Genomic DNA, 15,392 nt, shown 5'->3' on the forward strand with positions numbered 1-15,392 from the left:
CCGGGCGCGCGGGCTCTCCCCCCCATTGGTCGGCCGCGCCGTGACGTCACACCGGCCAGCCAATGACCGCGCGGCCAATGCTTCTCCGGGCGCCCGCCAGGGGCGCTGGCGTTACGAAACTCGCCCGCCCTACAGAGCTTTCTTCAGCTTGGGCGTGTGCTTTTACGGGCGGCAAACGCCGGGAAAGTGACATTTTGAAATCAAATACGACCAACGAATGGTTTTATCTGCGTATCATATTTAGATGACTATTAACTTATTATATTGTTCTTGTATTCTTAATCTTATCTGATAGAACGTCTGTTACTCTTATGATGTTTGTTGGGTAGTTGCCAGTTAAGGTGAATATACCTATTCAGTAGATAAACATAATAATAAATCACCGTTGAAAGCAAATTGACGGTGTCATCGGAAACAAGAATGATGTACAGCTTATGAGAATTGATTATAGAATATTATACGACTTAACTATGTTTAGTTAATAATACACTTTTAATACAAATACACTTTTTATTACAAAATGTTCTTGTTACAATATAAATGTACCAGAGTGTATCGAAAACAAATTAAGAGCGAAAGACTAATACGTAGAGCTACATCATTAGAGTGAGCTGTAAACAAAACCCTCAGTCGTGCCCCAGGGAGCGACAGCTGTCCCCAAGCCTCAGTGTTGCCATTAAACACCCACGACGGATTTTACATCTATTTTTTTTCACGTAAATACAACCTTAATACAGTGTCTTTAAAGTCATTTGTTCATTGATAAGAAGAAAAATCCCGAATTTCTTGAAGAGGCTACGAAATACGTGATGGGAAACGAACTCTAATCGTTCTAACGCATAATTTATTTTTGATAAATCCAGTTAATACAGGAAATGTATTATACGTTTACGTAAAATATATAGAGAAGTGAAACAGTTTGTAAAGGAAATATTAACAATGTTGATGAGTCTGTTGATTATTCACGCTTTTATGAAGTATTGTGTTAAAAAATATTACAGTACAAATTGAAAATATTGTTTATTTCTAGATATATATTATATATTCATAGTAAAAGTCTAAATATCTTGCGTCTACCTTCTACCTACAGAGGGAACCTACTATTTAGATACTTCGTTTCCCACTTTCTGTGCCATTTTTGAGATATTGCGCGATAAGAAACCCAAGGTCCCGACTTGCCTCCTTTCCAGCGCGAAGAAATGAAAATAATTTATCCCCAAGTGGGAATCGAATTCATATATAATTTTAATATTATAATTGATTTGAGACCGTCACGTCATGGCACAGAGGTAGAAAGCGTGCGACTGTAAACGGGTGTGGGTTCGATAGGCGAAATATTTAATATTTTCAATTCTTCGCTCTAGTTACGAGGCAAAGCGCGGCGTTGAGTACCACCACTCAACACGCAGTGCTTAAGGAATTCGGCGGAAAATAGGAAACAGAAGTGCCTTACGTTTTAGTGTTACATTAATATATTAAAATATATCGATTCAAGTACTTGAAACAACGGTAAGGCCCAAGGCCACGGTTTTATAAACAATAAACATCCGAATTGTGAATCATTATATGCATCATAATATTGCTTTGGACACGAAACCTCTTTTTATTCTAAGAACGAAAAATACTGATTTGTCTTTCTTTTTTCTGTTTAATTTATTCAGATTCCATGCGATTTCTTTTCGTTTTAATGATATTATTTAAATAAATAAATTTAACGTACATCAAGCAGAAGTTAAACCCATAATCTTCGTATACAATAAGATAGACGTTTTGCATTTTTTTTTGGAAAATTTATATACAAAAACATTTTTAGGTTTCCGCTCATCGAAAGAAAAAACAACGGAATGCTTATGGGATCTCTTTGTTGTCTGTTTGTTCGTCTCTCAAAAGCACTTTTTGTAAAGATCGCATGGAGGTAAGGAAAGGATAGGAGATATGAAAAAAAACTTTGATAGAGAATTTGAATATCAATATAATAGAAAAAAAATATTTAGAACTAAATCAAATATATGAAGACAGAATGTGTGAGAATGTATTGTAGAGAGAAAATAAAAGTAGGTAATTTCGTGTGTATTTTAGTGTTTTATTGTATATATAATTTTATATATAATTAAGTAAAGTATTTTATATATATATATTTTTTTGTATATAAGTTATTGTATATTTTAGTGTTTTTTTGTATTAAATTTTAAATATAAAGTATACAGTTAAAACCCTACAAATTATAGCTCTGCATTTTGTTGAATACGAGTGTTATCTTCTGCTACTTTATTAAAATCAATTCATCAATCAAATACAAGTACTTGTACTATTGAACCACGAATAGCGCCTGAACCTTGCGACCCAAGTGTGGGGTTCAGGGACTTTTTACAATTCAAATTCAAAATAAAAACATCGCTTCAAAAAGATGGACGAAAAAGTGTGGCGGAGAGTTGGGAGCGGAGTGTTTTAACACTAGGTTTCTTTCTTATGTCAACACTCCTACGTATAGGATACAGCGAGATACTGAAAGAAAAGAGTACCTACTATAAGTTAACTTAAGTCAAGGCTTAAAATATCAAATATATTATATTATTCCGCGATATAACTATGTTGCATATTATTAACGATTTGTCAAGATTCTACAACGATAACTATCCAGATAACAAAAGATATATCTTAAAAATTATGTATACGCACCCTAATACACAAATATACATAATTAAGGATTGCTCTCAACTTCCTCAACTCCATAGATACTTAAAATTATAGAAAAAAAGAGCGAGTCATTAAAAAAAAACAAACAAAACTAGCCATCAGTCTTTCAGTTTAGTTTCGTTACAAAAGAAAATCCGTGCCCAACAGTTAAGACGGTAATCTGAACGTAGGAATCCGTGCAGGTCTATTTTTGAACTCCCCTTCTAACGAATGAACGGCGCGTGCGCACCGTGTATTACAGAGTTTAATGCACTGAAACTGAAATCTTATAGTGGTTCGTAACAATAAAATATATTAAATTTTATTGTGAAATTTTAAGCTAAAGTGCTTAGAGTACAAAATTGAAAATTTAATTCACTAGGAATATTTAAAGACTGAGTTTTAAAGCATATGATTGTAGGGAAGAAAGATGTATAGGTGTAAAATATATAGAACAAGATATATTTCGATATATACTTGATTTTGCTGTTCAGGGTTATGCAGAAGTTTTTTTTTTTATATTTTAATAGATGACTATTTTAGACACTTTGCTTAGACAGCGTAAAATGCTAACTACTGGTACCAAATAAGTGTCGGTGCTTGGATGTTAGGAGAGTAGTTGACAGGTTAGAAAAGTTATATATGCCTGCCTGCATCCTGCGGCTTTCCACGAGCTGATTTTTTGTATAGATTTAAATATATTTTTTTTTTTGATAGACAGCGAAAATCAAATAAAAATATTGAATTACAGCAAAACTGTTATGTTTCTGTAAAAGTCCTGGTACCTGGCATTAAGAAATTATTTACTAAACTGAAAAAAAAAATAATTTACTCTCTATGGTTTACGCAAACAAAGCGTGTTGGCTACAGTCTGTTAAGCAGTGAAAAAACTTTAAGTCTATTGAAATTCATCCTACTGAGGAAAAGAAATACTTAATATTTTTTAGTTTTCATTTTTTCACTTTAATAGGATAGGATAGCAAAGCGCAGCGTTGAGTTCCACCATTCAACGCGTAATGCCTCACGCAACTGAGCCTCAGTGTCTTAACACTAGATTCGCTCAGCTTACCTTATTGCTAATTCAGTTTAAAGCTAAAATTAAAGTTAAAAAATAAATGTTAATTTTAGCAAAAATTAGAGACATCACCTTATTCTTCATTTATAGTTGAAGAGACCGTGTGCAAATTACTTATATTACTGCTAAGGTTATTATTTTGAAACTTAAATATAAGACCTAGACGAATTAATAAAATAATAGCCAAACTAATAAAAAACATATAATAAAAATACAATTTCATTAATATCAATGTCCAAAATTTCAACAAAAACGAGCACAAATTACGAATTTACTCAAAACACACATATTCTTATGGTACCCATTATGCTAACCTTTCGCCTGTCACATTGGAGTCTCCCACAAGGTACAAAATTCATTTCTAATAACATATGTCGATCTATTAATAATCTAATATATTCTTTATATTTAGTAAATTAAAGTGTATAATAATAAAGCAAAATATTAGGTTATAAGTTGTTATTCTCAAATAGTTTTTTGTGCTAGACCCACGTGGTGTGCCACATGTTTAAGAACATCATCCCACTACAATCCGGGAGATAACTTGGTTTAGATAAGCTTGGTATTTTCTTAACTTTTAACCTTTTGCAATTTTTAATATTAGAATTGCTGGTAATTTAGTTAAATAATAAATAATTATTATACCTTCACTCACCAAAAAAGTAAACAGCTATGATAAATTCAATTAATAAATCAAACGATACTTCAAATAAAAAAAAAACTTAAATTTAATAAAAAAAAAATTAATATGTTTATATTTTAATAATTTTACGTCTTTTAAAATTATTTTCACATACTATTTTAATTTCAATATATTACATTGCATAAATCTAATTAAACTAACTGGATTTATCACTACATTTGTCATTCACTCTAAATCATTATTTTTTCATATATTTGACCTTTAAGTAACACAAATTAGTATAAAGCCTAATATTAGGTATATAATAATTTATTTAAGTCTAGTATGCTAATATTATACATAAAAATCAATTATAAAAAATGTCAATAAAATTGATTGATTACAATAATTGTTAATAATACAAGGCCCACATGTGCTAGGTAAGTGTAAGTCAAAGAAACTTGTTCTGTCAACCTTCAATTACTAACGACCCATACAAAGGTATAATAAAATTAATAATGAAATATAATAACAGTAAATGAATCAGAAATTCTCATGAAGACGGATTCTGGGCCATATGTGTTACACATTGCAGCATCCCTCACTCCAACCTCCAAGGGAACTGAAAAAATATATACGCGCACAAAAAATTGCATCTCTATAATGAAGAGATAAAGTCCAAACTGGTTTCCATTTGACACTTACGTGTTTTGGGTCGTTGTGTGACATTTTTTTTTCTGAGAATTCACTTGAGGTCAATGTCCTTGTATTAAATTCTGATGTTTGGGTAATATTTAGTTTTTTTTTCTTTCATTTCAAATTTATCTTAAGACTTATTCTTCATCTTAGTTGACTTTAAAATTATACGAATAAACAAAATAATAATCTAAGATAAGGTTGTTTTATTTTAAACTTGCATAGAGAGCGCTAATAGTTAATTTAGCTATATTTTTTTTTCATAATAAAGTGACCTTGTGTTTCATTTTGTCATAGTATAAAATTGGATTAAACGCAAATATTTTTCGATATACAAGCCGATGAACTGTAAATCTCAATTTTTTGTTAATTAAATAAGAACTATTAAAATTGTGGTAAGTAATAAAATGATATTGATACTAAACATTTCTGTCTAACCAATAATTTAAGAAGTCAATAAGCCTACGCAGTTATGTTTATCATTAACAGAAATCTACAACAGAGATAAACATTCAGAGAAAAATATATCTGTCAACTTTGAATCCATCGATAAGATAAATATGAAGATTTCGACATTTTTCTTATTGTTTAATAGTATACGTGTGACACGCGCAATGTACAACATGTGGTTAATTACAAGTACGTTTGGTGCAATTGCAGCTTTAATTGCAGGTCAAGAAGTTACGTTGCCGAGAGTAACGATAGCGCAAGGAACTGTCGTTGGGACGGCGGTTAATAGTCAATTTTATTATCAATTTTATGGCATCCCTTATGCTGATTCTACCGCTGGAAGTAACAGGTTCAAGGTACGAGTGCTTTCGTTTTTTTTCCAATTTAATATCTATAAAAATTGTGATATTAAATCGTTGTATATTATGTATTAATTAATAAATTTACGTTGTTAAATTAAATTCTGATGTATTGTATCTTTTTAGGGTCCATCGGCGCCGCCTAATTTTAATAGTGAATTCATAGCAAACCGCAATGGTATTAAATGTGTCAGAGCATTAGGTGTAGGCTATGAAGGAACTGAGGATTGTCTGGTTTTAGATGTACACACATCTTCTCTAAATATCACTAGAGGTTTACCAGTTATGGTATGGCTACAAGGCAAAGAATTAGATAACGATAATAATCCAGAGCTATCCTTTAGTAAATTTGTAGAAAAGGAAGTCGTCATAGTGAATTTGAACTATCGTGAATCAATTTTAGGATTTTTATGCTTAGGCACTGAAGGCGCCCCTGGCAATGCTGGGCTGAAAGATGTCATTGCTGGTCTAAAATGGATACAACAAAATATTGCAGCATTTGGCGGAGATCCAAATAATATTAGTTTATTTGGACATGGAAGCGGTGCATCTATTGTAGATTTGATCACATTAACTTCAGCCGCCGAAGGCCTCATTCATAAAGCAATAGCACAAAGTGGAACAGCTCTCGCTCCTTGGGCTGTTACTCGGAATAACTTAAAATATGCAGTACAAGTAGCTGAAGCTCTTGGTCATACCGTTCAAGATATTGAAAGTTTGTCAGATATTTTATCACGTACGAGTGTGGCGGCACTAATGGCTGTTATAAATGAACTTGATCTTACTGATAACTCATTAGCATTTGCACCTTGTATAGAAAGAAATATTGAAAATGTTGAAACCGTGTTATTAAAATCACCGTATCAAACTATTATGGAAGGCAATCAGCTACAAATTCCATTTATGACCGGTTTTGTCGACAACGAGGGAACCTTAAGAGCGGAACAGGCTCTTAGCGGGGATTGGATGATTAGAATGGATGACTCGTTTGAAGATTTTCTTCAACCTGATTTGAATTTTTTAAATGACGAACAAGAAAAAGAAATTGCAGAATCAATTAAAACATTTTATTTTAGACAAAATTCTGTAAATACGAATGATTTATCTGATTTCATACGATATAATGGAGATACAATGATATTAATTTCTGCAATAAGAGAAGCTCGTATGCGAGCAGCTTCTTCGACTGCTCCAGTATATTTGTATCAATTTTCATACAGTGGTGCTCTTAGTGCAAATCTACAAAGGCCACTATCTACTGAAACAGCTGGTCATAAAGAAGAATTGATTTATATGTTCTACGATGACAATGATGTGGAACCCTCCACTTACGATGTAATAGTCAGCGACATACTTATAGAAAGATGGACTAATTTTGCAAGAAGCGGGTAATTTTTTGTCAATATATTTTTTAAAATTATGAACTTGTTGTTATAGATATTTATATTAAATGTACATAGTTCATTAACTTTATTATATAAATAATAATAAGTTTAAATTTAATAATAATGTATTTATATATTTTTTTCTTTTAACAGTACACCATCCAGTGTCACATCTCAAACCATTTGGCAACCATATACGCTGACTAACAGTAGCTACTTGCGATTACTGGATGACGGAGAAATAACTACAAATGGAAATTCTAACTTTGATATGCAACTTCAAAACCCACATCCAGAAATATTAACATTTTGGGATTCCATTTATACTAATTATTTTATTGACGCGGAAAGTACATGGAGTCTAACAGACAGAAATGATGAAACTGATGAAACTACAGAAGAGACTGAGACAGAAACTGAGACAGTAACTGAGACAGGAACTGAAGATGATATGATAATTGAAGATACGAATACTGAAGAAGGTGGAAATGGCGACAACGAAGGTAACGTAATCGAAGGAGACAACGATGGCTCCCCGGGTTCAGCATCAACAGCTGTTGGATACACATTCGCAATACTCACTATGTTTGCACTATTGGATAGATTCCACAATATCCAAATATTATCATAACGACTCGGTAGAATTTTCTCTATCGTTTCAGTTTACTTTAGATAGAAAATAAACAACTTACTGTCTAGATTTTTGTTAAAAGTCTAATTCAGGTTTAGTTGTTACTAATATATTTTTCGATTTTTTTAATGTATAATTTATAATTATTTAATTGTGCACATAAGTATGCTGTAATTTATAATTCACTAGTCGAAATAAAATATTTATCAACATAATATTTCTTGTACATTGTGTTTGTTCTAAAAATTATTCTCTTAATAAGTTTAACAAAAGTCAAAACTCTCATCAAATTTTAAAACATTTCAGTTACATATTTATATATGCGTGTGGGTTTAAATATATTTTCTAATTACATATTTTAAGTGCGCAGGAAGTCTAACCGCATTCTTTGATAAATGGTCTATCTAACAGAATGAAAATTCCAAACTCTTCAGCTTTATTATATTAATAAGTAAGATTAATTCAATAATAACGTTAACTTTAGTAAAAATTGATGAAAAGATATTTTATCAGCTAGACACTTACCTACGTTTGTACATGTACAATTTTTTATCTCAACGGCCAGATAAAACATCTTCTATAGTTTAAATATTTTCATGAAAGGACGCTGAGAACATAATGTTCAGATACTCTATAACCCGTTTCTGTTCTCCACTTTTCGCCGAATTCTAGAGGCATTGCGTGTTGAGTATCAGAAATCGACGCCTCAGCGCGGAAATGAAAATATTAAATATTTCATTTCCTCGAGTAAGAATCGAACCTGCAACTTGTCGCGGCATTTACAGTCGCGAGACAGAACGTCGATATCGTAGTATTCGGTATTCTATATTTATAATAATTAATAATATAAAGTCGTATATTATTAATCATTACAAATATAGAAATTACCAAGTTAGCTTTACGTAAGTATAACAATCTACCTATATTTATCATGTGCAGAAATTATAAACTTTTTCGTTTACAAGAAAGTTTTAAAATTAAATTGCGTGTTAAATAGCAGCGCATGAAAGTTCAGAAGGTCACAACTACCTGCGTCACAGGTGAGGTCAGGCACGCATGGCTTTATGCAATTCTAGAATTTATTAAATATGCAATTCTTAATTTTATTATATAGATAACTAAATCGTCTTGAAAAAATAAGCAATGCGGCAAAATAAAGAAAGAAAACCTATAATTACTTGGTAAATTTATGTTTATCGCAAAAAATAGATAAAAATTAGAAACATATTCGTAAATTACTATAAATATTTGTTCTATCTGTATTTACTATTTTTAGGATTTCGTACCTCAAAAGAAAAAATGGAACCCTTATAAGATAACCTTGTTGACCGTTTGCTAACACAATTTATCTCGAGAGAGAAAGAGGTGAAAATATTTGGATATATCATAGAAAGAAATATTTCATAGTTATATTTGCTACAAAATAATTTCAAGCCAATCTATTTATAATGTTGATATACTTATAATCATAATACTATAAATAAATCTAATATTTTTAAACAATCATAAAAAAAATGTATATCGATTTTAATAATCGCCCACTAGTTTTGTTTACAAGAGTCGCCGATGTTGACCGTAAAACAGTATAAGGGAAGCCGTAAAAACTGCAAAACTGAACGTTTAATATGCCGTACGAGTGCAGCTGCAAATAATCATAAATTCATGATTAAACAAACTTTGGTATAGCTTTAAGATTTATGTATTAAAATATGTACTTGATTGTATTTTATAAGTTAAAATAACATCATTTGTTTTAAGCAGCATCTCGTCATATAAATATTACGCGATTATAAAATATAGAGTGATGCCTTCAATGAGGTAAACAAATACTTATAGCTCAAATAGCTTAATTGAAATAAAATTATTATATACTCTAAAGGCAATGGTTGTGGGTTTGATAAGAGAGATCGAATATATTGTTGAATTAGTTAATTTTATTGCTCTGGTAAGTCGAAGATCAGCGTTGAGTTCGGCTATTTATTTGGAAGGAAAGCACAGAAAGGAGTGTTTTAATATAAGATTCTCTCTTTCACCGACATTTATTATACTGGACAATACGGGACAAAATTTTAATGCAAAAAAAAATTATACACAATATAAGTATAGAGTTAAAGAGTACATATACGAATATTATAAAACTGAAGAGTTTGTTTGGGTAAACGGGCTAATCTCACAAACTACTGGTTCGGATTTTTTTTGTTTAGAATATTTCATACAAAGACCATGTTTCATATTAAGTTAACCTATCCAATGTTACCTACTTTACCTGCAAGTTAGGTAAATAACACAAGACCAGCTTCTCGTCTTCTGTATACATCTACAGCTGACAGGTCAACAAGACAAAACGTTTCATCTTAAAGACATTAAAATAATATATTATTCATTAGCCATAAGTAGGTAAGTATGTATAAGTACATACGGTGCATTTAGCTGAAATTGCCGCGCACACGTGCGGCTCACGATTTTTAACGTTACTCTTTTGTAGAGCTGTGCTTATATGGACTAAATTAAATTAAATTAATAACATTTTAAAACTAACTAGTTACATAAAATATTAATAATAATAATGTTATTATTAATAATTAAAACAATGTTGAAGATTAACATTGAATTAATCAAAATCAAGTGTTAGCATTGTTTTGATAAAATAATTAATATAATTTTATGAGCTAATGTTTCGATAATTGTATAATGCTTTGTTATGACAAGTTACTTAGGTTTTCATTACACCATATAATATACTGCTTCTACACAATTAAATTCATTAACTACAGAAGTTAAAATTCATTAACTACAGAAGTTAACCTATCCGCCTACATACCTATCTGCCTACCCTGCTGTGTGCGGGATACAGCGTGAAGTTGATTTTTTATTTTTTTTAAGTTAACCTATAGAATACATATTTTAATTAACAAGTAGTGAGAACTATTTAAACCAACATGTTTGCTAAAGAATTTATTATTATTAAAAACAAATAAAACTATTTAAAATTTAAATTAAATCAAAGTAATGTCCACGCAATCCCAGCACTAAGAATTACCGATAGACGCCCGTGCCGCAGCCGCCTCTGGCGGGCCATGTGGCACATCCTGCTCGTTCAGGTTACACTGAGTGACGAATGCATATGCCTCGCCTTATATGTAGATGTAAGTATTGTAAATCAAATTATATGTTTTTTAATATTTTATATATTTCTATATTAAGTATTTTCATTGAGTTGGGTTCTCGAACTTGAGTTTTGCTACTCAACATTTAATGTCACGGCAGTTCGAGGGGATCGGAGTGTCTTAACACTAAGATCCCTCTACCTAGGGCTTTATGGGATATAGTGTGAATATAAAAAAAATACTATTCTGGTACAATTGTTCAAAAATATGGCAAAAAGTAGGGAACGTAGTGTCAGAAATCAGAACCCCTACTAGATTTTCATATTACGATCTGTTAATGAGTTTTAAATGAAATTTTACGATTTAACACTGAAGTTACATTTATGGGCATTTAAGCGTCGCACAAACTATTTGAAGTTTTAAAAGTTATTATCTAAACAATATTAACTTTGATTGCCGGGTGTCGAGGCGATGTATTATTGTTTGTTTAATAGTACCAAGCTTCTATATATCACAATGATAGAACATGAAAAGGGTTGGGTTCGATTCCCACTCGAACAAATTAAATAGTCAATAGCGCAAAGCGCGGCGTTGAGTTCCACCACTCAACACGCAATGCCTCCAGAATTCGCCAGTGGCAGAGCAGAACTGCCTGTCTGACTGCCCGGACAGGTCAAGTACATATTGATAATTACAAATGTAATGTATATTTCCTTGGGTAGAATTTAAAGTATATCAGTAAGTGGCTTGCGGAAGCCCGGAGTCAATCACCATCCATATCCATATAGGTTCTGAACCAGCCAAATCGTAAAAAACAGGTATCTTGGACCCGTTATGCATGGGTCTGGAAGCATCGACCGCGATTTCTATGGCCAAGTAAGCGCTGTAGTAATGGAGGTTGAGCAGGAAGGCAGACCCTGGCATCTAATGTCAGGAACACGGTGGAAGGAGGTGTGTATGTCCCCATATGCATAATACTAGTGGTTACAAATACATGGAATAATAATTTCATAGGAAATTTCATTCGTGGCTGAACATAATCAAAATTATACTACATATATCGAATATGTAATCAACGTGATATTCATCGGGTTATACAAATATATATAATGTATATACAGGATGTGCAATAATAGAAATTTACATATGGATAGGAAATTTGGTCCTTCGAGACTGGTATAGAGTTGCAATGATATTAGTTACTTTTATTATTGGAAACCTACTATTGCATTCTTGTAATATGCAAATTTACTTGTAATATTGGACATAACCAAATAGCTTTGGTATCAGTAATACTGTACGGGATATATGAAGTTAATAAATTATCTAATTCATGCGAAACTTATAGAAAATAATATCTTCATACTAGGTTCTCTGTACTTACCCTATTATAAACAAAATAAAGCTTGATCCTGTAGCAACTAAATAACATACCAAAATTAATAAAATTGTACAATAATTAATAACGTAAAAATATAGTATTTTACGAGTAAATGAATAACGTAGAAATTTTGGTATAATATAGATAGGACAAAATAGTTAAAAATACCTTGGTTATTAATTTCCCGTTTGAAGCTGTCGTGGCATAGGGGTAAAAGCGCGCGATTGTAAACAAGATAATTGTGGGTTCGATTCCTATTGAATGGAGGAGGAATGAAATATTTAATACTTTTATTTCTTGGTGCAGCTTTCAGAAACAAGCTTAGCTTCACTCTGTATCCTGCACGTAGCAGGAAATGCAGAGGGAACCTATCCAATCCGTTCCCATTAACACACTTCCATTCTCTCTCCACTTTCAGCCGAATTCTGGAGGCATTGTGTTTTGAGCAGCGGAAGTCACGCTGAATTTCCTAGAATGGGAATCGAACCCATAACCTATCGCGTTTTCACTCGCACGATACGACTATAACTATTTATAATATATTTAATCAAAAACAACTTATAGATTAAATATGTAACAAACGTTACACTAAGTGACAACGGGAGTATCTAATATCCTTGAACTTTTCCATATAACATTTATTTGAAGAAATAAAATCGATAAACTAATTATAGTTCCATACACGAATATAGGAGGACTTGATCCTTGACCGAATCTCTAAATATCCTAAATCGAAAATACCTCGAATGAAATATAAACCTACGAGTAAAATTAACTTAATGGTTATTTGTATTTCACTTTCAAACAAGGGAGGATTTTGTATCTATATCTTTATCTTTATCTTTTGCATGGTACGCTTTATAATACACGTCTTAATGGCTTAAAAACATATTTTTTTAGTACTTTAATTTTCGTTTTATGTTACTAGATCGTAAGTTAATCGTAAATTTTTGATTCTGTTTCCCCAAGTAAATATTTGTTGCAAAGGAAATTCACAATTAATTTCAATTATTATAAATGTTATTATCAGATACGATTATAATTATTCACGATATCGTTTTTTTTGTTTATCAAAAAAGTCATTGGTAAGCAAAACCTATTTAAAATGAACATGAAATCTGAACTTTAAATTGTCATTTCACGTTCTACAGCAGAAAAGCGACATCACTATTTTTTAAAGTTACTTTCCTCTATAGGTTAACAATCCTTAGACATCCTGTAAAATCATCTACCACCACTTAGATTTATCCCACTCTAAAGCCTAGACCGAGAAACATACCATTTCTCACTTTTTCCAACATTGTCGAAACGTCAAGCCGTCATGTATTGAAAAATGGCTCGAACAGTAGAATCAGCTTTTGAATTATAGAACGACTTCCCGATATGCTTTTAGAGAAATGAACAGTTCGCCTGTTAGAACATTTCTGGGCTTAATACGTCTTAGCTCCCGTGATACGTCTGAGTAATTGCTCCTATATCGGGGACTTTTGAATCAATGGTCTGTGGGATTATAGACAGTGCTATCATAAACTGTTAGGTTAGTAAATTATTAGTTGATAGATAAGTGTTAGATTTGTAAAATACTTCGTTGTGAATGGCTTTTAAACTGTAAGAGCTATTTACTGTTTTAGTTATTGTATTATTTTTATTACTTTTATTATAATGTAACAGATGCTAGTCGTGGCAAAGGTACAAACTGTGACTGTGAACGCTACTGCAATGTTTTAAGAATTTGGCGGAAAGTAAAGAACGGAGTGTCTTACTACTAGGTTCTCTCTGTCTATTTTGCTGTGTGCGTGAAGCCGATTTATTTAATTTTAATTTATTGTAATATCATAATGGAATAATTTTCATAGGCAAATGATTTTAGATATATTCAAAAATTTTACTGAAAAAATATACCGTAAAAAGAATAAAAAAATATACTTGAAAATTATATTTTGAATATGAAAATAAAATAAAATTATCGTTTTTAATATATTAAATAATCATTTAGTGATTAATAAAATAATACAAAACTATTATAAAGTTAGTTGCCGTCACTGCCTGCAATTACGTAAAACAAAACTAAAAATAAAAAAAATAAATATCAATATCTATTTTTTAAATGCCATTAAAATGTCTTTCTCTCTGTATCGTCTACGTAAATTACGTCCTATTTACCCTCATCCAGCTAACAGGAACACATCATCTGCAAGTATGAGGGCTTCACGTGTGACGTAGGCGGTCACATGCCTTACGTTTGGCGCACGTGACAAATATATACTTTATTTTAGTATAGAAAATAATATAAAACAAGGTTTGGGCTTTTTGTTGTCTAAATTGTTTGTTGAGTTAGCTTAGATTTGAACCAAATAAATATTTTCATAAAAAATCATATCTATTTTTTTATTCTCGGATTCACTCGATTCTCGTATTTACTAGATTAACCTTTTTGAAATCTTTTTTTAGCTTGTCTTTCCCCGCACATAGCGGGGTAGGTAGTGGGGAACCTGGGAACATCGTGTTAAAACACTCTATTCCCAGTAAGACACTTTCATTACAAACGAGGAAACGAAAATATGAAATATTTCTTTTCTTCGAGTGGAAATCAAACCTACAACCTGTCGCTATTATACTTGCATGCTTGTTACCCTACGCCACGACCGATCTCAATTTGTCAGATATTGCAAATTGAGTAGTTTTTTTAATTAATATCTACCGTGCCTCTTTTTTCTGGCTGAAGAAATCAAAGCCACAAACATCGTTTACATTGTGAAACACTGTCAACCACTCCACTACGGAGTCATCGGGGTATTGTGTTATCTGGAGTATTAGATTTAACCGGGGGCTTTACCCGAGTGGTCCAACTCAAAGTATGAGAGTGCAGGACAATAACATACAATGGAAGCTTCCATTGTACGTTATTGTGCTCAAGCTCCTATATTTTTCAATATTTTTCATTGTTTCTCAGTTCTTGTTGGTCGTAATGTGATTTTATGGCCTATAGCCTTCCTCTATAAGTGAACTA

The 15,392-nt window shown here is 31.7% G+C and overlaps 1 protein-coding gene across 1 annotated transcript; it reads left to right on the forward strand.

Annotated features, from left to right (window-relative positions):
- Positions 1-5,654: 5,654 nt before the first annotated feature.
- Positions 5,655-8,047, forward strand: LOC146535909 (carboxylic ester hydrolase-like). The gene is made up of 3 exons (XM_085191978.1): positions 5,655-5,875; positions 6,005-7,266; positions 7,417-8,047. The coding sequence occupies exons 1-3, from the start codon at positions 5,684-5,686 to the stop codon at positions 7,892-7,894; spliced, it is 1,932 nt and encodes a 643-aa protein (XP_085048104.1). The 5' UTR covers positions 5,655-5,683; the 3' UTR covers positions 7,895-8,047.
- The last annotated feature ends 7,345 nt before the right edge of the window (positions 8,048-15,392 follow it).

This window comes from Heliconius melpomene, chromosome 10 (genome assembly GCF_056956725.1).
Source record: "Heliconius melpomene rosina isolate 202511_hmr_F chromosome 10, ASM5695672v1, whole genome shotgun sequence".
NCBI lineage: Eukaryota > Metazoa > Arthropoda > Insecta > Lepidoptera > Nymphalidae > Heliconius > Heliconius melpomene.

Coding starts and splice junctions, on each gene's coding strand:
- LOC146535909 (XM_085191978.1), top strand. CDS start 5,684: ATGTACAACATGTGGTTAATTACAAGTACGTTTGGTGCAATTGCAGCT. Junction 5,876..6,004: donor CTGGAAGTAACAGGTTCAAG/GTACGAGTGCTT, acceptor GTATCTTTTTAG/GGTCCATCGGCGCCGCCTAA. Junction 7,267..7,416: donor ACTAATTTTGCAAGAAGCGG/GTAATTTTTTGT, acceptor TTCTTTTAACAG/TACACCATCCAGTGTCACAT.